The sequence below is a fragment of the Eleginops maclovinus genome, chromosome 22 (genome assembly GCF_036324505.1).
Source record: "Eleginops maclovinus isolate JMC-PN-2008 ecotype Puerto Natales chromosome 22, JC_Emac_rtc_rv5, whole genome shotgun sequence".
NCBI classification, from domain to species: Eukaryota; Metazoa; Chordata; class Actinopteri; order Perciformes; family Eleginopidae; genus Eleginops; species Eleginops maclovinus.
The window spans coordinates 20,240,213-20,268,091 of NC_086370.1; the positions used below are offsets into that span (position 1 = coordinate 20,240,213).

Genomic DNA, 27,879 nt, shown 5'->3' on the forward strand with positions numbered 1-27,879 from the left:
AGAGATATCAAACGATTGCCTGGTGAAGACAACACAGGGACTGTGGGAATCTAAATCTCAGCATCCACTCAGTTCTCCCTTTACAGATCTGTTTGTTTTTAGGCAGGCTGCTGAGATCTGACAGAGCTATGATAGGACCCTAATCCAGAGCAAAGCTGATTTGCCTAAGGGGGAAGGGGGGTTAAGATGGCCTGTGACAAGAAACAATTGCCCCGAGTGAGAGTCTGCCTCTCTCCCAGCCCGCTCCATGACAAAGGTGTACTCTCCATGCTAAGTGACAAATCTGGGGAGACAAAGAGCATTAGCAGGGTGATGCTCTGCACCAGTGCCTCTGATTGTGGCCAACTCAAAGAGAATCTAATATGGATTTTAAAAAGAGGAGAGGAGAGATTAGAATGAGGGAGAAACAATGAACACCTTCTACCAAGGGGGAATTAGTGGAGGGATTGGATAAGGAGCTGGTGTGCCTTAGTGTGTGTGCATGTGTGTATGTGTGCAAGGGTGAGCGCTTGTTCTTTGAAATTCCTTTTCCACGAAAGAACAATAGGGTTCCCCAATTCTGTTTATGGCATCTAGTACATGTGAGAAACACTCTCAGAAACACAAACTGCTTCCTTTAATATCCACATGTGCTCACTGTGGTTTTGGAGTGACTCATGACCAACAACAGATAAGGGGGGGAGCAAGGGTCACCATACTGTTTCCACAGGCCTCTGCTTCTGTCAATACTAGATTTGCTTAAGACTATCAAACAGAGGAGATAACTTCAAGCAATGTGTTCTAGATTCTGCATTCAATCGATTCACTTTTGCTTAAAAACATGTCCAAGCTAACTTTGAGACATTCAATATGAGAATCTCTCCCATTGTGGAAATGTGTCCTTCGTCACATCTCCTCAACACCTATGTGTGTACGCCTTTACAGCACCCGTTCCTGTGTGGGTGAGGCACAGATTTATATCCCAAACAGAGACAGAGACATGTGTGGGGATCAGTCCAACTGTCAGAGGCTGGCTTAGCGCTGGCATCAGAGCACATCACAAGACCCTATTCATTGCCACTTAGCAGAACAGTCGCCTTAGATTGCCGGTTACTGTGTGTGTGTGTTCATAAAATACACACACACGTACTCCCTGTGAGCGGATCTTGACGAGATAATGTCAAATGACTCACCCTGCTCACAAGTTTAACCGAAGTTCATCACAAACCTCTCCACACTTATTCTTTCGCCACACAAACACACACACACACGCACGCACGCACACACGCACGCAGGCCCGGCGGGTCAAGCTTGTGGATAAACAGGGGGATTTGCAGGGGGCAGTGTTTTGCGGGCCACACAGGCCTGGCTCCATCGCTAGCAGCCATCTTAAGTCGCTCAGAGAAAAAATAAATAACCGAGAGATGGAGATAATAACTGTTCCACTGCTTTTTTCCAATCGCGCCTCACGTCTCACCACAACTGTCTAACCGCCCATCATTGGCGTGTAAGACATGACTTCAAAACAAGGTGAGGTGAGGAAGTGGTTGTGGCCGAGGTGGCAGGATGTGAAGCGACAGAGTGACATATCAGGACTGTGGATCTCAGATCAATTATTAAAAATGGAAGAATGAGAGACATAAAAAGAGAAATGGAACATAACAGGAAAACATCAAGTCCATGGCCTCACTTTGTATTAATGCTATGTAACTTGGGGGGGCTGCACATCCGGTTTTGCATACAGAACAATTTAAAGAGAAACAGCCGATGATTGACATGACAAATACAAATACAGGTCAACAAATAGCACACCTTGAACAAATAGTTCCTCAGTCAACTTCCTCCTTACTCATTACTAATGCTATTTTCACACTACGAGCAACAAAGCAACAGGTCACACATTTTCATTTTTTAGATGTTGACAAGAAACTCCAAACTGACGCCCAACACTGATCGCTCCCTGATGTGCCACAAATCAAAGCAGAGTTGGCGTCACCTTTTTTCAGCGCTCCAATTATAATTTTAAGCGTTAGTAATGTTAGATAGATAGATAGAATCGGAGGATGAAACCCTCTTTATTTGTCACATGCATGCACACAGCAGAGCACACACAGTGAAATTAGTCCTCTGCATTTAACCCATCCTAGTACTAGGAGCAGTGGGCAGCTATCGTGCAGCGCCCGGGGAGCAATGGGGAGGGGGGATTGGAGGTGTCCGGTGCCTTGCTCAAGGGCACCACAGCAGGGCCTAGGAGGTGAACTGGGACCTCTCCAAGTAGCAGTCCACTTTCCATATTTCAAGTCTGTTCGGGGACTTGAACCGGCGACCCTACGATTCCCAGTCCAAGCCCCTACTGACTGAGCCACTGCTGGACTAATGTGTTACTAATTTCAGGTCCCATCACCTTGTTAAACCCTGCTATCATATGTTTATGAGTGCTTAGGTGTGTGTGTGAGAGTCAGAGTTTTTCTTCTGGGTCAGTTTGGAGAAAATCCAGCCTGTTTTCAAGACTGGCACACACCTGTTCAAAGTGAGCTGGCAGACCACAGAGGCCCGGCCAGGGAAAACTGCCGGCCTCATGCGGCATCAGCAGACATGTGTTACCTTTGAGAATATTTAAATAAATGTTTTCTAAGTTGCAACTATCAGCTTTGTGGCTGTACATAGTTTTCCACAGTGGAGAGATGCTTCAAACTCCATTTAAGTTTGGCCAAAATATTTAACACATTGTATTATCCTCGGTCAGATCACCAGTCAAAACACACACACAAACTCAGACTGTCATGTGAGGAAGCACAGGTGGATAACCGGATGTTTCCCAGATGATTTTGGTGTTTTGATATTTATTTTGGGGTCAAACATCCCACTGTATGAGGCAAAACAAAAACCAGTTTGGGCTGGTTTAGACTACATGTGTGTATACGCGCTGTAAAAGTATCTGTGTGTGTGTGTGTGCGATAGGATGTGTCTGTGTATGAGATTATATACTGTATGTGTGTGTGAGTGTACGTATGATTGTGTGTGTGTTTGCTGCAGTGCGTGGTGACATCTGCTGTGTTGTTGGCTGGCAACGCAGCGCAGCAGGCTGCAGGAGCCTCAGACTAAGGAGATGAAAGTCGAGGTCACAACCTGGACCAGTGGGACAAGACACACAACACACAAATACAAAGTCACACATGCAAACGTAAACACAAGACACACACACAGACTGTATGCCAGTGACACACACACACACACTGCAAACATATGTCTCTTTCACACACGCAGCATGCAGGGGGCGTAGTAGAACACAAGGACGAGAGACGTAAGAATAAACAGGGCAGAGATAAAACAGTTAAGCAGACACAACAATACGCAGAGAGACTAAACACAAAGCCACACACACAAACAAATAAACAGAGACAATATGAAAAACATGACGCAAGCACAGAAGCAAAGCTGCGCATCATCGGGGCAACAGTTTAATCAGTTAATTAACAAACACATGCATGTAAGCAAAACACACACACACAAAACATAAACAGACGTTAACAGTTACAGCTGCAAAAAAGGATGATTTATATCGAGACTTTTTCTATAAAAAATATGAAAAATAATTCTCAAAATAAGATATTAACGAGAAATCATGTTGGGCTTTGAGAAACTGGAAAAGAAATGCTTCAGTATTTTCTCTAATTTTAAAGAAAAAGCCAGTGATCAACAGATTAATCCGTAATGAAAATAGACATTAGGAGCAGCCAAAATAAATCCATTTTAGTTTACTATACAAATACTATGGGCTCCCACACACTCCCCCACCCCACACACACTCAGACACAGATATGGTCACACACAAATACGACACCTGCACAGAGACATAGTTAGAGACACACACACACCTCACGGCGGTGGTGGCAGTTAGTCAGCAGACCAGCCATGTGACGGGGTGGTGTGGTGTGGATTAGGGGGCCAGTAAGCCTATTAGGGCGACAGGAGGGACCACCCGGCCTCAACAGCCACCTACAAGCCACCAACACACACAGAGCACCCTAACACACACACATACAAAGTTCCACAGACACAGGTGCAGCTTCTTACCACCATACACTTACACACAGCAAGATACACACACAGACACACACACACACACACACAGACACACACACACACACACACACACACACACACACACACAGCTGAATTTCTTTCTTGGAGCTTAATTCTGCAGAGTAATTTGCTTTATATTGTGTGTGCCATCATGTTCTTATTCAGCCCATAATACTGTGTGTGCTCCAATGAACAAAAATAATACATTTGAACTGCGTAGTGGCAGAAAATGGCAGCTTTTAGTGTTGTAAGTGTGTGTGTGTGTGTGTGTGTGTGTGTGTGTGTGTGTGTGTGTGTGTGTGTGTGTGTGTGTGTGTGTGCGTGTGTGTGTTTAATGCCAGCTCGACGTGTGTTTTGTGACAGTGTGTATGTGCCAGTGTAGGGAGGGGTCCCAGCGTGGGGGGTAATCAGCAGCATCTGTTGCCTCTCCTCGGGGCGATTAATTAGATTAAATTAATTTGGGAAGCGTGTGTGAATGTGTGGTCCCATACGAAAAATCCCTCCGCCTCCTTACAGTGTCACACACACACAGACACACACACACCTTTAAACTATAATGCATGTATTATTCAGATTGAGCACCCACCGACAATACACACATTGCTTCCTAACAAAATAAATTAGGCCTTTTGAGTTCTCCAAACTATTTAAGAAATGAGAAACGAGCAAAAGGTGAAAACTTTGGAGACACATGCGTGCACACGAGCGCAAATTAATCCCAATTTGTCGGCCTCGGCACGGGAGAAACTTTTGGGATTTCATACTTCATACCAGCTTTTGTCACCTTTGCGTGAATAGCCAAGGGCTGAAATAATTGTGTTTTTCTTCCCCGAGGCCCAGTCAGCGCTCACAAGTCACTGGCCTACGTAATGTGTTCCAGACAGAGAGAAGTGAAGGGGGGGGGCGCACACACAACATGGTTGTGGGCACAATTCAGAGAGAGGGTGTGTGTAAAGGTGATGGAGGTGGGTCGATGTGTGTGGTGGTTTTTCACTGTGTGTGCGGTGAGATGACTGTGACAGTGTGTGACTGTATGAGGGGGTGTGAGTGGGAGGAAGGTGGCGTGGAGACGGCCTTAATGGAGTTGGATGCGGTCCACAATAGACAGGACATCAACTCAGAGAGGAATGAAAGAGAGGAAGAAGATGGAGAAGGGAATAGAAAAACTAGAAACATGGCGGAAACGGTGACAGACTTCCTTAAACCCTGATCAAATATACCATATGGTTAAAATAGTCCAACCCAGGTCTTTAAAGGCTGTATTAAAGTGGACAGTTTTGCACACGGCCTACATTTGGACGTATATTACATTTATTTAAAACTAGGCAAAGAATAGATCTGTATTCACCATGGTCTTTAACTACTTTTTAGGAAATGATTGTGTAGGTTATGAGTATTAAATACAGGCGGATCAAAAGCCATGAGTCCCTTATTATAACAGATATTTACTATATGGAAACACAGGCTGTCAAACAGTGTCAACAATGAATTGGCAGCAGCAGCTTTATATACGTTTATATATTTCTGAATGACATTTATGTAATGTGAGTGAAAGAAAGGTTAAGTGTGACTTGGAAAGAGTGAGTTGAGGGGGGGGGCTTGGGGTGTGTATCAGTATATTCAATATACTCAGACATGATAGCTCCTCACTTTAAATACAACAGTCCAGTGTGTGTGTGTGTGTGTGTGTGTGTGTGTGTGTGTGTGTGTGTGTGTGTGTGTGTGTGTGTGTGTGTGTGTGTGTGTGTGTGTTATTTAAATCCTCACACAAAGCTTTGAAGATGAGGGAAGTTGGTCTACCATCTCCAGCTTTGGTCGATATGCAAACGCAGAGAAAATGCGCGCACACACACACACACACACACACACACACACACACACACACACACACACACACACACACACACACACACACACACACACACACACAAAAGAGCCTGTCAGCACAATGGCTTCAAATATAGCCGTCCAATCTTTTGACTCTCAATTTGCCCACCTTTTTGATAATACGCGTCCTATTTGAAAAAGGGTGAAAGGCAAGGGTAGCATGCAATTTAGAGATACTACTGTGTAGCCGTTTCCAGCCGCCACCCCCCCCCCCCACCTCCACCGCTACCGCTTCCTCTTCTTCGCTCTCTCTCTCTCTCCATCTTTTGATTATGCGATTCGCCTTGGCAGACGAACAAATAGAGGAGAGAAAAGGGTAGTGTTTGACACTGCCATTTTCAATGACAAAATACAATCAAACCAGGGCCAGTAATTCGACGGGGAGGGATTAGCCTAGTGCGAGGTTGGGCCCCCAGATTAAGACGAAGCCACAGCGCGGGGATCTTGAATTTCATCATCTCCGGTGCTCGGGCACAATGGCGTATTCTTCCCCTTTCTCCTGCGCCGTCTGATGAGGGGTCAGGAGAACTCACCTCTTCTTCTGTACCTCCTGCTCAGAGCAGTGCCGCATTCATTCATCCCTCCTGACTTTATATTAGCTTAGATACCAGTAAGGTAGGGGGGAAGTGTGTGAGTGGGGGGGTCTGAACTGGCTATACACTCATGCAGAGTGAGGAGAAAATATGGTGAGATGTACACAATCCTCTAATTTGTTTGGATACAGTTATAGCTTTCATCACTCAAACAGTAACACAGAGTACAGGCACACTCAGATACCCTTCCTATTGACACACAGTCAAACACTCGGGTGACATAAGGGGGGGATCCAACAGATTTATCTGTGCATATTTGAAAAGGGATTTCACAGATGTTAGGGTAGACTGCCCTCTTGTGGCCATTTAATATTGATATACTGATATACTTGATCAGGATAGTTTTTATTCCATGTGTATTTCTGTGATAATATACTTAAAGCAGCATGCAAATTTAACACTAAAAGTCAGAAGAAAAACAAATGATGTAGGAAAAATGTCTGACTTTCATTTCAAAAACTGGAATCTTCCATGTATTCATTTGTCTAGTTGTTACTTGTAGGTATTAAGCACAGGCAAAAACTCTCCTTTTTTGTCTCCTTTCCATTAAAACTCCTAAACCAATCATAATAAACACCTGCTTTTCATTTTCATCAAGCTTAAATCACGCCATTACTCTTGTTTCTATTTGCCATCAGCTCATCATTGCCCTCCCTCTTCATCACAGTGTGAGGGTATAAGTTTGCCTTCTCCTCTACTCTCCTCCTTCCCTACTTTCTTCCTTTCCTCCCTCCTCCCTGCTCTCCATTCCTGCTGTCAGGGTTCTGCTGTGGCTTTGATCTTTCTGTCATTAGTCAGGTATGCAGAGACACAGGCAAACCCATAAACTTGTCTTTTTCTTTCCCTTTCTTGCTCTCTTTTGCTCTCTTCCCACGCTCTGGCCAGAGAGCAGCGGCTGACCTGCTTGTCTTCTCGGCTTTCTATCAAAGAGAGAAAGGTAGAGCCGTGTGTGCTGTCGACCCTTTGAGCTTGACGTGTACAGAAAGTGACAGGGGCCGAGCACTCAGCCAGCTCTGCTGCATTCTTAAAAAAGAGTCGAGGAGTCTCAGAGCTCTGTCCCTGCTGATCACTAGTGACTCACATCAAAGCATTCTGAAGTCCACATGAGCTTTGGGTATTCATTTAAGAGTTATTTGCTCATCTTATTCCCTCAAATAACCCCTTTAAATACCACGGTCTTCAATTTAATTCCAGTCAAAGTGCTTTCTCGTTGACGCAACAGCTCCTCAGCTCATTTCCCCCTAAAACGAAAAAAGGGGCCATGAATTTGTAATGAGTCCCTAATAAGTTAAATTAGATAAATAAAAATAGTCAAATTCAAAGTGCCACATCGTGACCCCAATCCTCGCTAAATTTCCTCATTTCAGACTGTTTGTAATAGACCCATTCATCTTTCATTTGACTGCCAATGATTGAACTCCAAGCTCTCCCAATGTTTTAACGGTTTCTTGTTTGTAATCCATGTTGAATGGTGAAGTCAAAGACAATTACGCCCCCTTTTGGACAGTAAAGTTTGTCACAAACTAATGTTTCGCAAAAAATATAGAATATGTTACTTCACTTAATGTGTAAGACAGCTATAAAAAGAATAATACTTGCATGCCAGCAAAAACAAACCAGATGTATCAACTTTTTTTCCTTAAAGGTGAATCTTCACTTCTTACCATAACCAAGCAAGGCATGTCAAGGCTTGTATTCTCAGCAACAGTCGTACTGTGTGACAAACATGCTAAAGACTTCATTAGTAATCATGCACAATGTGCTTCTTCAAAACGTTGACTACCAAAATCAAGAAACTGCACTGAAATGGGAGGCTGGGATATGTCTCAGTGTACATGCAGCAGGGTGGGGGCCCAACCTGCTGAAGTGAAACCCTACCAGGTCAAAAGGCCCTGCTTGTGGGAAATCCTGACCTCTGATCTCATAAGGCAAAGTCAATTATCATCCAACGTATCTCCATCAAAATGAGTAGTGTTTTTCATCCAGTAACACGCTGCTTCTAATGTGGACAACACTAATATTCAGTACTGTTGCCTTGTTTGTCAATATATAAAGTATTGTTTAGGCACAACATATCACAAAACTGGTTCCAGCAGATGTTCAAAACAGCGAATCACTGTCCACTGGTACACCTACCCCCCTTTTCATTTATTTTAACTAAATCCCTCCCTTCCATTTACCAAATTGCTGTAGCAACTCCTTTCTCTTTACTTCTCCTTCCCTGCATTTGATAATTCTGTGAGCCCTAGTTGTTATCTTATACTGCATTGCATGTGTTTGTCCCTGCCTTGCAAACAGTCAGTGATTTCTCCCTCTGCTTCTGTTGCTTTGAACAGCAGTGTGGTAGATGTGAAGGAATTTCAGAAAATGGGAATAACATTATGAGTTGAATTATAAAAAATGAGTTGAACAAATAGAGTGATTATATAAATGGATACATAACTATCGCCAGCCCTTATTGGTAGATAAGTAATAACATTCCTCAGGATATAGCCTTTACAATAGCTAAAAGGTATGCGGGCTGTCACTACCACACACTCACCCATAAACACACACTGACCTAAAACTCCTTGGGGTTTAGCATGTATGAAAACATGACGAAAGTAGGCACCAGTGGTTTGAACTGAGGGTTACACACCACACAGAGAGAAGCATGTAAAGGCATAGCATGACCACAAGGTGGCAGAACCTGCACATGTTATACAAAGAGGACTCACCCAGAAAACAGCTGGGATTTATGTGTGTTTCACATAAAGGTTGTCACCACCAGACGTTCCCCCCTCTAAAAGGTAACAGAAAACACTAAAAGGTACTCACATTTTCAATGACGAATGTCCACTCTTTGTCTTCAAACTCCTCTGCATGGGGGTCCTGCAGGGGCAATATAAAAAGCTATGTTTAAAACGATATACAGAGTATTGGAGCAACCACAATATGATTATTTAATAGAGAATGAAAAATACTATTTTTGAATCCTTATCTGGTCTTAATAGGTCTCAATCGTTAAGAAATGAATTTAAATGTTATCAAAACCTTGGCAGAATGTATTTAATCAGCTGCCTTTTAATTAATAAAAAGCTGTTGACACTCTGCTAGGTCAACATCTACTGACTGACTATGTATACTCAGTATAATTAGTTGTCTGAAATTCATCTTGTACAACTGTGTTTTAACATAGATTGTAAAATAGATTTCTGCAAATGGCAGGCAACAGGACAGGAGCACCAACAAATGATCCACAAATAATGAAATGAGAAGCCTTAAATATAGAAAACTACGGATTTTTTCTCCGTCTCGTTGATATACTGTATCACTGTCTCCTTCATGTGTCACTTCCTGCCTGTATATCTAAGCGGTGTTGAGAGGAGACAGTAATGCAGGCAGCCGAGCGCAGACAACCTTCACTGCCCTCCAGGAGCACATACACGCAACCACAAATCACTGCTTGACACACAAAGACATGCTAATATAACCTAATCAACCCCCTCCTTTTGTGCACACTGGCTTACTCAATGCACAGCAGGGATACAACGTATGCAAACTGCACTGTAACCGCTAAAAACATGCTATATGTTATTGTTTGTTTGGTCATTTATTAGGTTAAAATACAAAGAAATGACATAGCTGCTAACATACCTCTGATGCAAATGTTCACAAATGATGCCTTGTGGATAAACATTAAAATCATATTATATTTGAATGCATCACGTGTGCCTCTGCTACATGGACATTTGCTGTTACTATTACTCAATAACTTTCAGCACCTTACCTGCTTTACTTTTCCACTTGCACAATTTTTATTGAGCTATTTTATTCCTTAAATGTTTTATGTCTTTGCTATGCTGTATGTTGCATTATTGGTGGAGCCTGGGGTTTGAAGTATTCATGGCTAAAACGATTTTGTAGCTCTTGTGCAGATAACAGTAAACCCTTTGAATCTTTAAATCGATGCCATTTCTTTTTGTCTTTTACAAACAAAGTGAGGAATCAATACTGAGTATAATCGGCTGTTCCAGCCACAGTGTTACACCTACACACACACGCAAACACGAGCACTGACAGCCTTTCTGTCTGACTGCGCCTGTGACATGCCCCAGGAAATCAATATTTCTGCAGTCTGGCACATCAGTCAAACACAACACCCACTTGGACGTAAACACACTTGCAGCAACTCATATGGCTGCTTCATCCTCCCATTGTTTCACTGCCACATAAACTGCTGCTAAAGCCAACAGAGCCTGACGTCTTCTCACTTTATGGTGTCTGCAGAGTGTTAGAGCTGCTGGTAAACACACACTACAGGCAGTGACAGTATACAACCCTTCTTCTCTTTTCTTTCCTCACATATTTATTTTGTAAACATGTTATAACTTAACATGGTTTGATTAAGCTTCTACAGTTTAGGAAAATGCAGATGTGTAAAAACTCACAAGCCAAATAGTTTCCTGAGGTTTGGCTGGTACAAAGTGCCCGCTCTGTTCCTGAACTAAGTCTCTGTTTTGATCAATTCTGTCTGCAGAGCGCTCCCAGTAAAGTTACACAACATATTTTGTGTTTTCTCGTCGTGTACCAAGTTTCAGCGAAGGCTTGGTGTTCTACTCCGTGAGGTATAGGCTGTAATTCTGCTGAGCTCAGCTGTTTTCCCTGCAGCGCTTCAGGCCAGAGAGCAGTATGAGAGCATCTTTAAATCACTGTTAGTGCTAACCTTCAGTCCACTTACTGCAGACTTATCTAAACTGTGGGTTATTATATTTTTACAGATTTAGCCCAGCATAGAGCAATATTATTTTAAATTAAAACTTAGACTGGCACGTACATAAAGCTGGCGGACTTTTGATACAGATGGTCAGAAGGCTTACATCCGCGAGGCTGCAATATCACTACGTTTGATTCCCTTACATGGCTTAAGCTGTGAAAACTCAGGATCTACTATAATACATCATCATCTTTTTTTTAAACCCTACCCTCCCTATATTAAAAAGGCATCATACAGTCATTGTACGTCTCTTTGTCTGAATTTAATTTACTTTTATTTGTAAAATGTGTGCAGTGTATCTTTAAAAAAATATTCATATGACTTCAAGTAGATAGTATCAAACCAAGTTGAACTCTACACCACTTTATATCTAATCAGGGTGGTGATTTCACCCAACACTCAGAAAAGAACGTAGTTTTCACTGGAGTATTATAGTGGAAGTAAACTTTTCTGACAAAGACTGCAGGCTTTTACAAAGCAAAGAGAATGCTGTTTAATTTGTGGCTTTATCAACCAGATGTGGCTCAACTGTGCCTTCAGGGGCCTTGCTGTGTGTGCCATTACAAAAACTGCTTTATTACTTCCTCTGGGACAGGAAGTGGAAGTAAGCCCGGAATAGAGGGACATTACAACAGAGCAAGGGAAGCATAGGCCTAGAAAACTGAGCCAGTCCACATGAAAATGTGACTTTTTTGGGTTATACTTTTAACAGACAACACAGTATGCCTTATAAGTTATAAGCTGAGGCAGGTACGTAGGTATGTGTGCAGGAGGTCTGGTTAAGACACTGAGCAGTAACAGGACACTGAGCTCGAGGCTAGTCTGTCAGCACGAAGGCCCAGGATATTTAAGTAAGGCAGGCACAGTGACAGATACTGTCTGTACACTCACAGACATTTACAGACACAACTGTAATTCTGTGTGTATACTTTCAGTCATACAATAAATTAAAATATTCTCCCAACTCCTTAGAAATCCAGTCCTGGCAGAATTAACTATTCAATGGCATAAAGCCCCTGATGTTTCATAAACATCCCTGGCCCACCTTAAACAAATGAATGAAGGCTGTAGCCTACCTTAAAAAGAGTGACCGTGATCTCTATGTTCTCCGGTACAGGCCACACCACCACTCCTCTGTAGGGATTTTTGATGCCAGGCTGCCAGCTGTGGGACTGCAGGGCAGGGAGACAAAAGAACGGAGGATTATAGTTGCAATGATTCATTTGATTGTTTTAGAATGGCACTCATCAAATACAGATACAAACCTTGGAGGATTTCCTCCGACTCCTCCGTGTCCAGACCACCACCAGTTTGTCTGGTTGCCTGTGAGGAAGAACAGAAGACAGATGAGTGAAAAAGGTGTTAATTCATCAATTCCCTTATCTGTGTGTCTTCATATCTAGACGGTAATACAGTCAGATTAGTTGATTAGCTTGTATCATAATGCCTAAGGTTTAAAAACCCTGATAAGCATCCTGCACACACACAAACCAACAGCAGCGCATACACACACCTGCACAGCCACTCATACTATGAATAAACCATGAGACACGGCTAAACCCTGGCTTTGTCTCCGTGGACTGCAGCATACACAAGAACACACACACACACACACACACACACACACACACACACACACACACACACACAATGACAAAAATAAACTAAAGGAGGCTGAGAGTAACAACAACCCAGTCCAGTCACACAGCATCGACAGCTGATAGGAAATGATTGTATTTCATCAGTCAGAAATGAATTAATATTTAATAGAATTGAAAGTGGAGATACATGTCCAACACCCAAGTCACACATTCCATCTGACAGCATGATTAATGACCACAACAGCATATGTTCTTAAGATGTGTCATCAAATTCAAACAGAGAAACAGAACTTCTGCACTAACATGCTCAAAACGTATCATTTGTTAACATGTGTGATGTGAATACTGGAGAACAGGTTTCTTTAAATTACTGAAACCACAGTGCGTTGATTTGCATAGAAGAAGCCCAAAAGTGTGTTCTGTTCACCTGTTAGTCAACTATGCTGACATTCATCATGATTAAGCTAGTAACTGACTTTAAATAACGCTTGCTTAATTAATCAACCGTCAATACTACGAGGCACTGGGGGGGGTCAATGTTCTTACAGAGCATTTACTGACTTTCACAAGCAGCATTAAAAAGCACAATCATTAATATAAACTTGCAAGGGGCTGCTTAATAAATTACAACCGACACGCTGCTTTGCTTTAATGTGAAAACACACTGTGACATATTAGGGCCTGCCAAATGTTCCCCTTATAATCACTCCTCACTGTATATCACATTGTACTGCATACACTTATAGGCAGCCTGAGAAATACTCCAAAACAAAAGCTTAAGCAGTTAGCTAGCTGGCAAGTCTGGACCTGCTTGTCTGTCATGTGATGCACGGGTATATGTATATGTTAGAATTTGAAGCTGAATTGAAACTTGACACTCAGCCATTGCCCACTTTGATGGAGTTCCTCTTTCCTCTATCGAAATACATTAACACCCTAAATCAGAGTATATAGGTCAGACCATGCCTTATCTTTTGGTCATAGAGGACACAGTGGAACAGATAGCAGATGCCACTCTACAAGATTGTCCGTCAGAATACCAAAGTCCAGGTTTAAGTCCCTGTTATGGCAAGTATCCACCCCAGGCTCTGAGCTCTGCAGCTACCAAGCTGATGCTGTTCCTGAGCCTGACCTCTGACCCAACAATGGAGAAAAGACAGGGAGAAAGTTGCCCGACAGGGATCAATTAAAATACCTTTGTCTGAATGATGACAGACGTTAAATTGTCCAGGACAACATTAGCTTATTACATAAATATTGGTTTTGGCCTTGAATAGAGGTAAAACACAGAAATAAAACTGAGGTTGCTTAAGTATTAAGTATAATACTGCACCAGAGAACACTGATGTTTTAGTATCATGGTCATGCTTCTTCAATAACCACATTGAAGTGCTATGTAGTATCTACGTATATATATTGGGGTAAGCACCCATCCTATCTTTTGCCAAGTCTTACAGTGCTAAACTTCAATTACAGGTAAAAACGGCAAAATGGGCTGTGCAACTTGACAACCAACAAAAATAAAAAAGAGGGGAATCACCTGATAACAAAAAAAAGCATCGTTCATACATATGGAAGTTAACATGTAATAAGTGAACGATGTCTGAGGCAATATGCCTGTATCAATGCATATAGCACAACAATGGGTTTGTGTTTGCATGGGTCCTTATGTCTGAGACTCAGAACAACAGCAAAGCAGTGATTATATGTGAAGAATGAGTGACTGTGTGACACAGTAGAGGAGAAGAAGGAAAAAATGGAGAGAGAGAGAGAAAGGGGAGGAAAGGAGGAGTCAGAGGGAGAGAGAGAGAGAGAGGGAGAATGACAGGCAACAATTTCAGCGTGGAGGAGAGGCCTCATAGAGAAGCTATTGTACAACACAGCCCATATCAGAGAGCAGACACATAAAATATCACCCTCTTATTTCTTTAGCCTTTGTACAGTGCTCGCTGTACTGTGAGAAAAATGTAAAGTATTTTCCTGCAGGCTAACAGACTTCTTCACTTCCTCATGTTCAACCTCAGGCCTGCATGTTCCTTCTGTGTTTTGCAGGAATCAATGAGCCAGCAGAGAGTAATGCTACAGCAGAAGAAACAAATGGCCACAGCGCCCTGAAGAAAAACATTTAAAGTGTGCCTTCAGCAGCTCTCACGCATACAAGAGACGTTCAAACATTAGACCTTCAGTTTGTGACAAGAAGAGGTAAAAGGATGCTTAATAAACACATGGCCATACATCTGGCAGGATATCTTCTGTACTGTTGAGCGCCCTGAGAGGCTCCTGTTGTTTCCCGTAACTTTGTATGAGGAAATTGACAGGATGTAGAAGAAACCAAAGTCTTCCTCTATTTACTTCCAGTAGTTATTGTGACTTTTCACATTAATCAAATATCATCCAAGGCACAGTTTTCAGAGAAAAACAAATAAAAAGGTGAAGACAATAAACTGTAATAGTGTGTAAGATAAGAGTGGAAGTGGGTCAGTAAGCTCAGCACGAGATGACAGCCCTCTGAGACGGACACAAAACACAGATAATCCCTGCTACACTAAAATAAAGGTGTTTAACTGATACCCTCGACAGAAGAAACAGGCAGTTAGGGAGCAAGTAGCTGTTCGATGGGTTAATCAAAGACACTTCTACATCATAGCAGGTAAAATAAACATTAACAGTTGCAAGAATCCCCCTAAAGTTTCTATTTTTCACAAGATGAGAATTACTTTATTAACCCGAAACTGTGATATGTTTGTGTTACAGCAGCATAAAAACATGCTTTTCAAATGATATTTAATTGTTTTCTAGCACTACATAACCATAACCCTTGGCCTTAATTCCATTTTTACAACCTAAACCATTTATATAGCAGTTACAGGATGCTTGAAAGTACTTCTGTGAGTGTGTTACGCCTTATGTTCTGTAGCTGTGCAGTGGAGACAACATCTCATACTGCAGTCCTTTATTAGTGTCTATAATCAGGCTAGTCACTGTGATGCAAGTATTCAAAAATATTATGTCAGCATTCAATATGAAATCATGTGCTTATAGGCGCAAGGACAAAAAAAACGTTGGACTGCAGTAAGGAACGACAAGTGAAGAGGAGCAGGTGTGGACTGCAGAGGTAGCGCTGTTCAGAACTAACACATTTATTTCATCAGATGGATGTCAGGGTTTATGCTGTTAACTAACAAATAAGAGTTCAGGGAACAGATGGGTGGTTTCATACTAAATTAAATCATCTTGTATCTAGCTTTTAAGATAATATGGGCCACTTAAAGCATAGGGAAAAATAAAGCTTGCTCATCAAAGAAAGTCATTTGGCAGCTTAAAGATTTCCGTTGGTAAATCACTGACGGCTCTGTGCGTCAATCTGCCTGCATGGTTGGAAGTGGAGGGTGCGTCAGGATGTTGCGGCTGCCCTATCTTTCCTGTAGGCAGGAGGAAGGAACCACTTCACATGTGATATGACGGCCTCCTGATCTGCATTGCATACAGACACACACATTCCCAGAAACCCATAGCAGGGTTTAGGTTAGCAGCTGTTTGCCTGGCATTACGTTTCACTGCTTGTGTATTTCAAACCGTGTGTATGTTTGTGAATTCAGATAACTATCATCCCGACTAAATGCTGACATTACTCAGACGAGGAAGAGCTTTGCCGTCTGCTGACAGACTTTGTGTCTGCCTGTCAATCACAGACATTATGAGAGAGTAAGATGCAGATTTGTTTGTGTTGTATTACAGCAGCGTTGTGATGCATACTAAACAGACACTCTGCTGCAATTTATACAAGCAAGCTGACACGTTATCTACCCAAGTCTGTGCTACAATGGGACTGAAGACCGCAGTGTGATGCACAAAAAAGCGTGTACATTCTAAACTGGGCTCTAAGAAGTGGCACTGCATTGCAATAAATGTGATTTAAACATCCTCCAAATACTCTTATACTCCATTTTCATTCCATCCTCTACCATGAATATATATTTTGATACTGTCCTAATGCAACAGGGATGTAACAAGCCATACATATATATGGATAGCCCACAGTTCCGACAGTATTTATTGCTAGAGATGTTTTTCTTCCATGGACAAAGTAGACTTTCTTACGATATGGGACCTTTATCTTGTATTTTAATATATTGCTATTCTTTTATTTTCTCTGCTCTTTAAACACTTTGGAATCGGTTAACATCATAAGTAGTTCTGTCTTGGAGAAGGACATTCAAAGGACCTTTGAGACACCGGGATCTGCGTGTTTTTGCAGAATTCATAAAGTGACAAAGTGTTAATGTCAGGGAGTTTTCCTGTTCCACTCTGACAGTCCCTTGACCTCCAGTCATAGAACAGTCAGCCAGCCTATGAGGCAACCAGGAGCAGGGTCATTGACACAGAGTGAATGTTGAAAGCACTAAGGTCTGACACCAGAGACTGGAGGAGAAGCTAACGCAGCCCGAATAACCAGTGATCATGCCTGTTATGCATGTGTGTGTACTGTATGTGTAAAACCATAGCTAGATGTGTGGTAAGGTAACGCTCTGTAATTGTAAAGTGTTGCCTAATCAAATTGAATCAAACATTAGTATTAAGACTCAGCATTAAGTGTGTGTTTATGTATTACATTATTCTAGTTTTAAACGATCATAGCAACATCAGCTGTTTTATCTTACTTGTTTGATGAAGACTACTGTAAGTATCCATACAGTGCCTGACAGATGATCTATAGCCCAAAAAGGCAACATCATGGTATTTGAATTTGGACTGCAAAATATTTGTTCCAGACATTCTCGAGGCATTAAGAGTCTTTTTGAAGCAGCTGCATTTTACATTCAGTAAGAAGCCTGCTGTGTTTCAAGTCAGATGCATTTAATTTTTTAGGAATTCACAAAGCTGCATTGCCTCGATGCAAGGAGATTAACTACAGACAAGTTTTCTACACCTTCATGACGTAAAAGTCACGGTCTTTCCTGGCCTACTCCCTGACCTGCCCTGAGGGATGCCTTTATTTAAATATTACCTGATTAAAAAGCATATAGGGGACAGAGGAAGTGGAAATGTCAACGTGAGTGATGATAACTGCCAGCAAGGAGAATAAATGGAAAAGTGACATAATTGGCCAATTGGTGAAGAGTAAAAGTGTCTCTGCAGAAACATTTGAAGAGATAAAATTGTGAAATGGTCTGTGGTGAGTTTCTTGAAGTTGATCAAATTCTGGAAATGCTTCCAAGAGAAAATTAACTGATACACCCAACAACTTTTGTGTAAGATGCAACAAAGAAGTGGACACATTGGGATAGTAGGTATCTTTCATCTTGTTGCTTTGGTTTACTGGCTCATATCCAAACCCTTCATTTTTCTCTTATCACTCGCCTTCTGCAGTGTCGGGGGAGTCCATACTATAACTGTATGTCTGCAAAAGCTACTGAGGCTGTAAGAGGGAAAACAAAGCAATGCATTTTTTATCCGTTCACTGTTTAACACTCATGAGAAAGAAACAAGGGCTTGCTCAAAAACACTGTCCCTGACTAAATGAATGTAAGAATTTGAAGAAAGAGAGCTGAAAGAGATTTCAAAATGCAGTTGGATACATGTTAGTGAAAGAAATACAGACAGCAGCCTGTATACATTTTAATTGAAAAAGCATAGTTGACTTGAGGCTTCAGGGAGGGATCAAACTTAGGAGGAACAGATAGATCATGTGTTTGGGAATACTCCAAAATAAAAAGGGGATTGATAATCAATACGAAGCAAATCTCCCATCTCTTAAAAGCTACTCTCCCTATGCCAGCTTGCTCAGGCCTTAATAATAGACTGAGGGTATCACAGCCATCATGTGCCTAAGAGCAACAACAACGAGTACTGGGTGAGGAGGGAACAGTCCGTTTCTTAAGGCAATGATACATGAGCAGTCAGGCGGCTGTAGCTTCAGCACTAAAATTAATGACTCTTGTCATGTCTTAATTATTTTCCTGTTTGTGTTTCTTTTAGTCTAATCATAGAGCCAGCAGCATCAATTAACTTTAAGTTTTCAGGGAAGTTTGCTGTGACCACTAGCCTACGGACCAGAGTCAGTGAAGAATTTAGGGCATGCATTGGTCTGCAGAAGAGATACAGCTATTCTTCCAAAAGGGAGTCTTAGAAATAACCACCACTCCGACCACAAAGTGATTAATAAGGAGCTACTAACTTTTTCCAGAAGAGACTGAGGGTACAATAAAGACAGAATTAGCCAGCCTGCAGAGCTTCATCTTTGCCTTTCAGAATACGGAGTCAGGGTGAAAACCTTTTTAGTATTTCAATTTATCCAAAATTTAAATGTGTAAATTAGCCGTGGCTTTCAACCTCGTGCACACTAAAGGCAATGTGGGAGTTACACACTTTCATTTACTTTCATTCATTTGAAAATTAAGTGTAACTTTAGGTCAAGCTCAGAAAGGAATAACAACAACTCAGAGGATGGCAGAGACCTTGGCAGCACACAGTTTGAGTCCTAACAGCAAGAGTAGCATGCAAACAAACCCGCTGTGCAGCCCTGCAGCGCTCTCTCACAGTTAGGACACAATGTCATGGATATAATGCACAAAAACAAATGTTCAAACCGTTTGAAGTTATGCGTTTAAGTGGAGGGAATAATCTAACTTCAAAAAGGTCAGCCCTTTAGCCAATAGCAGCCTGCAGCATGTTGTACATCTTAAACTCCACCTGCATCAACTGAGTTTTTTAAGGACCGGGTTTCCCAAATCTAACTCCAGAACAGCAGACACACATACATTCATCAGCCTGCAGATGCTGCAGCAGCGCTCTGCAGGCTGATGAATGATGAGCAGTCTCCAGGGTCATGTGTTTCTCTGCCTGACAGCAGTAGAGACAGAAACGCCAGCATAGATTTCATCACATTTAACAGCTCATTGACTGCTTTACAGCCCTGAAATGTTTTGTGTCTCTTGATGTGTATGTCTGTGTGGGAGGGGGTGTGTAAATGCCTGTTTGTGTCCATAATTGCTGCGCAGAACATCTACACTTGGGCGAATTCCACTGCAAAGCACTTAAAGAGATATTACCAGAAGAGGAATGACAGGAAAAAGAGGAGAAAGGAGAGAGATCAAGTATAAGAAAAATAAAAAAGAGAAGAGAAGATAAGAGTGGTACAGAAAAAGATAGAAGAAAATGGAAGAGGAACATTAATGATAGTGTGAGAGCAGCCTCAGATGATAGCCGTGGGCTTGCAGTCAGAAAACAATTACAGAATCACAGGAGAAAGACAAGCGGAGCTGCACGCCGTACAGAGAGGAAAAAACAATCTGCAGAGTTAAATCAGCAGCAGCAAATAGTATAATTAAGGAAGTGATAAGCAAGCACACAAATTATAACAACTCAAGAATCAACTATCACACCAGTTTGGGCATTTTACTGTTCAGTATAGCTGAAATTCCCCAAAACATTCAATTAGAAAACAGCATGTCAAGACAAATGAGTGACTGAAGTACTTAATTAGACATCACTGAAACAATTTAAGAAATCAAACCAGATGTAAGAAATTCAATCATCATCCTCTTCAAAACCTCATAGCCAATGATCATCCAGAACTGTGTGGCTTCAGCCAGAATTTCTGCAAAACTTTAGTGACTGCACCGTACTATAAGCTGGCAGAGAAAACATCTCCTGATGCCAAACCTATACTCAGGGATGTATCAAGGCCTCTGAATTTAAATAGAATGGATAGCCACGTCAGAGCGAGTTGGCAGGAAGATGTTCTCTGGCAGAGACATGATGGACGCTTGCCATAATGCGCACATGTTCAACAGAAGATAACATGTCACGACCTGACACACACCGGTCACTTCCACTGAAATACTGAGCCGTTACTCAACTGACAGCCTGATGGTGACTTTCCTGTCCGTGATTGAAATTCATTTGCATTGTTCTGCTTTTATTTAGCAACAATTTTATTCATCAATAAAGAGTGAGCAAAAAGAATATCACAGTTTTTCTCAAGTACGCAGTGAAGAAGAATCGGAGGATGAAACCCTCTTTATTGTCACATACATGCACACAGCAGAGCACACACAGTGAAATTGGTCCTCTGCATTTAACCCATCCTAGTACTAGGAGCAGTGGGCAGCTAACGTGCAGCGCCCGGGGAGCAATGGGGAGGGGGGATTGGAGGTGTCTGGTGCCTTGCTCAAGGGCACCACAGCAGGGTCCAGGAGGTGAACTGGGACCTCTCCAAGTAGCAGTCCACTTTCCATATTTCAAGTCTGTTTGGGGACTTGAACCGGCGACCCTACGATTCCCAGTCCAAGCCCCTACTGACTGAGCCACTGCTGGACGTTACTGTGATGTAATCATGCGGTGAATATCAACTTTAGATTGATAATAGATGTACAGCTTATAAATCATCTCCTTTCCAGTAGATATTGGGAATTTAGCAAAACCATTTCCAGTGAAAGTGGGGGAAAATATTCCCAAAGTGAATTAAAGAATAAAAGCCAAGTTGCTTTGGAGGAAAATTACTAAACAGCTTGTAAAACGTGTGACACGTCAATCAAGTGTTGCAGAGTTTTTTGTGGTAATCCACAGGTTAAATGCTTGAAAATAAATCCATTTCTACACTGGAGGAATCCACAGCGGGACTACCAAACCCCTCCAAAGAGAGGTTTAAATCTGCTTGAGTCTGGTGAGTGTGTGTGTTCAGTTTCTAAATCCCTATGAAATGAGTGATGTGTGTGTACTGTGTTTGTGTGCCTTCAGCATTTCTGCACAACCCTTAATTCATATAAAGACATCTACCCTCCCTGTCTTGTCAGGCGGCAGTGAGGGAGGCTGCCTTGATTGCCACGCTCGCATGTAGTCAGATAGAATTACCATGCAATCAATAGTGTCTCTGTGTCTTTTCCAGCGAATAACTCTCATATGCTCGCCACGCTTCTCAACAAGTCTGTCAGCAGCAATGACACTTGTTGGCTTTGGACAGTGTTTTCAAACTAAATTTTTACCAGACAGGTTGACTAGCAACACATTCTTGCTTAACAAGCACCAGCCTCAGGGGAATACTAACTGCATGAGCGAGTGTTACAGTTAAGCTTGATTTCATACAGAGTTGCATCTGGCTTTCGGTTCTGCAACATCTTAACAGTAGCTAACAGACAGAGAAATGTACCCGCACTGCTCAAAGTATTGCTATGTATGTGAGGGTTTGAACCAACAACTCTCCGGTGAAAGCTTATAATTCATGTTATTACAATACAGACCGATCTAAAACTAGTTAACAAAGCAATAATAAAACGGAACGGAAAGTGTTTCATAAATGAATCCTCTCTGATTTGACTTAATACAGCAGGTATGGTCTGGACTTAGCTGAAGCAACTTGACTGTTGAACTTTGCTCCTTACTTTACCAACACAGCAAGCCGTTTTCAGGCCGTTGAGTTTTGAAACTTTTATTTGTTACAACCAAAAAGAAACTGTACATGCATCTGTCAACATTTTTATTTAAATGACGACTATCTGACTTTTCCACACATCAATGAACAGGAAGACTTATTAAATCAAGTGGTAGCCATAAAAGACGGCTATAGATATTGGGCACAGTTATGATAGACGCAAGAGAGAATGAAGGGAAACCATTATTGTCCACTGTGTGTCCAGCTGCTGAACAACAGCAGCAGCAGGGATGAGATATTTAAGGATTAAAGCAGGGGGACCCTGAATATTATCCACGTATTTATGCAGAAAGTCCAATTACAGTTTAAGACATTTCTAATTCTTTTGTGATTTATCTAAACCTGAATGATCATAATAATGTGCTACAGAATAAAGGAAACTGTTTTTATCAAAGATGCTTTATATCATGTTTCAAAGGGGCAGCGTTGTAAGACTGTGAATGGTGCTTCATTTCACTGGCAAACACAAACACTGAACTCATTAATGTTTTAGTAGAAAGTCTGAATTGATTCTAGAGGATGAAACGCTGAGCGGAATGCTAACTCCATTTGCTACACAGTGGAGTTGGCTGCAGCAACTGTGGCAACAGATAGAGACCAACAAAATTACTTTAAAAACAAAAGATATCTGGGATAAATAGGAACTCCCACAATTCTAGGTTTCTGGTCTGTCAACACTTTAAGCTCAAGGATAGCTAAAGAAAGCAGGGGAAAATAAGAAAACAAAGAAACAGGTTCTTAGAAATGTACAAACCAAGGCCCTTACATTTTATCTGCAGGTGAAATTACCATATCCTCCTACCTTATGTCTCTTTAAAAACCTTGAAGGCTTGGGAATCCCACATGAGAGACACACACACAGCAGATTGCAGACACTTGAACTTCTCACCTACTGATTGTTTGAAGTGCCCTAAATTATCTAGACTTTAGAGATTATTCTACTGAGCCTTTGAGTGTCAGCCAAGTGTGCAAAATGCTTTTCAAATTTCAGACAATGTGCATTCAAAGCCCTCACAGCTGTATGTATAGGCAAACATAAATGTTCAGCCTTTTTCCTTTTTTTCTGATGCCATAAATGAATGAAATGAAATGTAGGTTTTGAAAAATCTTTTCTGAAGGCTTCAGGATTTAACATCCATTTGAGCTCTGGGGACTGTTTCCAATGAGCAAAGAAGGAAAGTTTCCACTGCAACAATAACATACCGTAATGATGAAGTCCTAGGAAGTGTGTGCCAACACTATCTTGCAGACTTTGAGCCAGGCATGCTCAAAGACACACAATCTAAGCCAGGCAGAGACCTTGAGGCAACTTAAGGCTCTCAGTCACACATTGGATGGAACGCAAACATCACAAATGATTTAAATAGTATTTAATGCAGTAGTTGACAGTAAAGTTGACAATAAAGATGAGTTGTTGCATCCCACACTGTCTAGCACTACCTGAAATGGGCATTATTTTACTCTGATATGACTGAGCACTTACTCTTTTACCTGCAAGGGTTGATTGTTTTTTTAATTCCTGACTATTTTGGGGTTTTTGCCTTATGTTGTGTCCATGGGGCACCGGATCCACCAGGTGAGCCACCGTGAAGCCCCCCTTAACTAGTACTTTGTGTCTTTATCATTATTATGCCTTACTGCTACGAAGATGCAAACTATTGTTGTAACAACAAACAGATATATGTACATATTTCAACCATTGATAACATGAAAGAGTCCTTCAAAGATCACAAAACAAAGTGTATTGCCGACAGTGTGCAGAGCCCACCCACCCCTTGCTCTGGGAAGAGATGTACATATTTCTCATTCCATTCTCCAACACGTTAACATCTGTCCCAGGTCTAAGCTTTGCAGGGCTGTGTTTTAGTCACGCCTACGGCGAGCCGCTGGAGAATCCACGCCTGCAGGCTACATCTTTAGCTTCACAAGTCCCCGCTCTTCACAGGACACATACCTACAGTGTAGCATACACCCGCCTAACAACCCACATCTTAGAGAACACACTCGGTAGCTCCTTTGGCTTCTTGCAGTGTACATCTTTCATTCATTCTTTACTACAGAGATGAATTTGATTGTATTTTTACACATAGAAGTTGAAGTAAAATATACTACACTGCTCATAGTACATTATGTCAGTGTGTAGATGTTTGCTGTTACTGTTTCTAAAAGTGTTTACAGCTTAAAACTAATAAGACAGGGTTGTTGTCTTATTAAATGACTATGCACAAAGCTTTTAAGACGTTTTATGAGCTTATGTTGGTGCATAGGAGCCTCATTAAAAATAATAATACATCCAAAATTCTGTCATAGTTTCCCTACTTCTCGTGAGGTCAGAAGTCTGGATCAGATTTCCTAAAGCATCCATACAGCTGGTAGGTGTTTAGTGGTTTGCTAAATGTCTTTTCAGCAGAGCGGGGGCTGATTGAACCCAACCCTTCAGGTTGAAGGAAGAGGAATTTCAGCCTCTTTTTTCATGACTCAACCCAAACAAATTCAACATCGGTGCACAAGAGGGGAAAAAGCATACAAGGCTGCCAGCCCCTCCCAGCATGCAGACATGCCTGCACACCAAGGAGACTGAATGTATGTGTGTCTGTGTGTGAATTATGGCCACCAGGAAGAGCTCAGCATTCCAGCACACAGAGACACACAGTTTTCAGGGTGCTTAAATGACATCACTGTGGTCGACTGATTTCCCCCCAAAACTCACCATTTCTTAGTGCATTCCACCATCAGTTCCTGATAGGAAGCCACAAACTGGAATTTGGATGCATGCTTCCCCACACGTTGCAGTCTCTTCCAAACCGAGGCCATGTTTCTTCGGGAGCTGGTAGTCAATGTCCACCTATCCCGTCCTGGACTTCCTTCTTTGGACTTCCTTCGCAAAAAATCACGCTAATGTTTATCGGAATATGAGCATATCAAACCCGTGTAGACACATAATTAATGTTTTACCGGAAGCACAGTGGGGAAAAAAAGATAAGACTGCACATCCAGTCGCCGCTGCTGATCATTAAAAACTGCTTTATAAATCCAGATACAGGGACAGGAAATCTCTGCAGCAGTGGTCGAGATTTGATTTGCGCATGATGGTATGAAGAAATTCACTCCATAATTTTGAAATGCATGATGAGTAATCCCCTTGGTATTAATGTGATATTTCCATCTGGTGTTCTTCCTGCAAGAGAAGGAGAAAGGGCACAGTCAGTGAAGCAGCAGCAGGACTGTAAAGCCCCGGAGTGTCCTTGCTGATTTATAATACCAACACTAAAGGTCCCCGATACAGTGATGCTTTGTCCATGTAACAGCTTTCCTATGACCGTCAGCTGAAGTGATATAGATGTTAAAACAACCCAGGTTATCTACAAAACACTTGTTCATCTGTAAGAATGCGTTGAGGACTCCAGCACCGCCACTTCTGCTGCCAGCACAGCGTGCCGGGGGAGAGAGATATTTACTGGTAAAAGCTAACTTGTGATTTTGATGATAAAAATATGAATGTGTGGCACTGAAAACATTGTCAGAGAAGCGATGACAGCACATTAAAACAAGTCGTGTTTACCACCTAGTCTATAAAAACACTCCAGCGACGAAGACTACAGGAAACTGAGACTGAAATTAACATTTTGTAAACATGGAATATTTTGTGGAATGTGTCTGAATCCAGGGAATAGTCTGAGCCGGAATGATTCAGCTGCTAGGCTAACTTGTGAAACTAGGTTAACTCGAATGACACTCACCTTAACGTGATATCCAACGCATTATCCGTTAAGTGGCCTTGTCGGTAGTGTTAAGAGGTAGCGAACTGTCCACACAATAAACTAGCAAGCAAACGTAGCCCGCTTTGCAAGCTAATTATCGCCTTCTTTTTGCAGCAGTGCCATACATACAGCTAGCTAGCCTGCTAGCGACGACGGCTAGCCATCACAACACTGCTCGAGCGGAAACCGTTGCTCGCCAGTTGACACATTTGCTCCACAGACAGGTAAAAAGCGCGCGCTGCGGGAGACACGACTGAGTCAGGACCGACAATTATTTAGGCTTGTCCCAGCAAACAACATTTAACAAAAGTATTTCAACCCCAAGTCAGGAATTCCCACAGCAAAGTAGTCCAACTGTTACTGATAGTTTGACCGCTTGGCTCCCCAGGAGCACGTGAAGCTAGCCAAGGTTTAGTGGAATTTCCGGTTGGGGGTTTCAAAATAAAAGCATTACTTAATAATTGCAGTTTGTAGTAGAAACAGTGTGCGTTTATAACGATGTATAGTAAATGTAATTACGTTAGCGTGTTTCTATATACGACTTATTGGACATATATAACCTTTTCGTCAGAGGTGGGAAGTAACAAAGTACATTTACTCAAATACTGTACTTAACTTTTGTAGTTCCATGTTATACTACTTTGTACACTACAATTCAAAGGCACATCGTGTACTTTTAATCCACCACATTTAGTTAGCACCTTTAGTGACTTTACAAGTTTTGAAAAATGATAGGAAATATAATCAGCATTTAAAATTAATTAAACAAGCTGCATCTTCACATGCAGCATCATATTTAATTAAAAAACATGATTTGTATAACATCTGAAATTGACCAATCTGCATAATAAGTCATTTCATTTTTGCTACTTTAATTATATTTTGATGCTTATACTTTTGTACTTTTACATGCTTAACATTTTGAATGCAACACTTTTACTTGTCACAAAATATTCCTATACTAAGGTATAAGTACTCCTCCCACTACTGCTTCTTATTCTAGCTGTTTATATATACCGTTTATTTTGAAGGCTAATCTCATACTTCCGGTCTTGTTCTATATTTATATGGCTAGTTTGAGACTACTTCGCCTCTCCATCATTTCGCCTGCCACCTGGATGCCTGCAGGCTGTAGTGCCGCCCCCGGGCAGCAGCCATTGGTGGAATTCCTGTGCCATTTACAGATTGTTTACTGATTTGTGTGGCATTTGTTGTTATAACACTGGTCAAATCCCAAATCCTTCAAAGACATTTAATCCTTGACTGTGAGTGTAGATAAAAACCCTTTCTGGTTTTCATTTGGAATGATTGCTGCTGGCCAAAGACTAATTCAGAGATGAATTCAAAAATATATTGGTTAACAATGAAGTCACAATAGCACAACATTTTAAGATAAAGAGCATATTATAAAATAATTTTGCATTTATTAAAACACAAAAAACTCAGGCTTTTCCTTGATAGCGCCCCCAGTTAAAATGATAAGACTCGCGGGAAATAAGGAAATTCTGGCTATATTACTCACTTTAGACACATGGCATGAACACACTGGCCCTGGAATTAAATGTATGCTTGGTATGGACAATTCTTATCTTATAACACAGATAATGAGAAGCATTCCCATTTATAATAAGATGTTAGACATAAATCCCTGACAGCATTAACAAAATAATTCCAAAGCTTTGAAATAAAAACAATACATTAAGTTAGCCGTGGACACTGTAGTTTTAAAGCCCACCCCTCCCTCAGGTTGGTGCTAATGAGGATGACTTCCACTTCAGGGTCC

At 41.6% G+C, this 27,879-nt stretch overlaps 1 protein-coding gene across 1 annotated transcript in view; it reads right to left on the minus strand.

Moving 5' to 3' along the window:
* The window catches only part of ehbp1 (EH domain binding protein 1), a 124,746-nt gene extending 98,267 nt beyond the window's left edge, over nt 1-26,479 (minus strand). The window contains 5 exon segments of the mRNA XM_063875343.1: nt 9,363-9,416; nt 12,378-12,473; nt 12,567-12,624; nt 25,046-25,513; nt 26,076-26,479. Coding sequence (XP_063731413.1) covers nt 9,363-9,416; nt 12,378-12,473; nt 12,567-12,624; nt 25,046-25,149 — 312 coding nt within the window. The 5' untranslated portion in view covers nt 25,150-25,513; nt 26,076-26,479.
* Between the last annotated feature and the right edge of the window lie 1,400 nt (nt 26,480-27,879).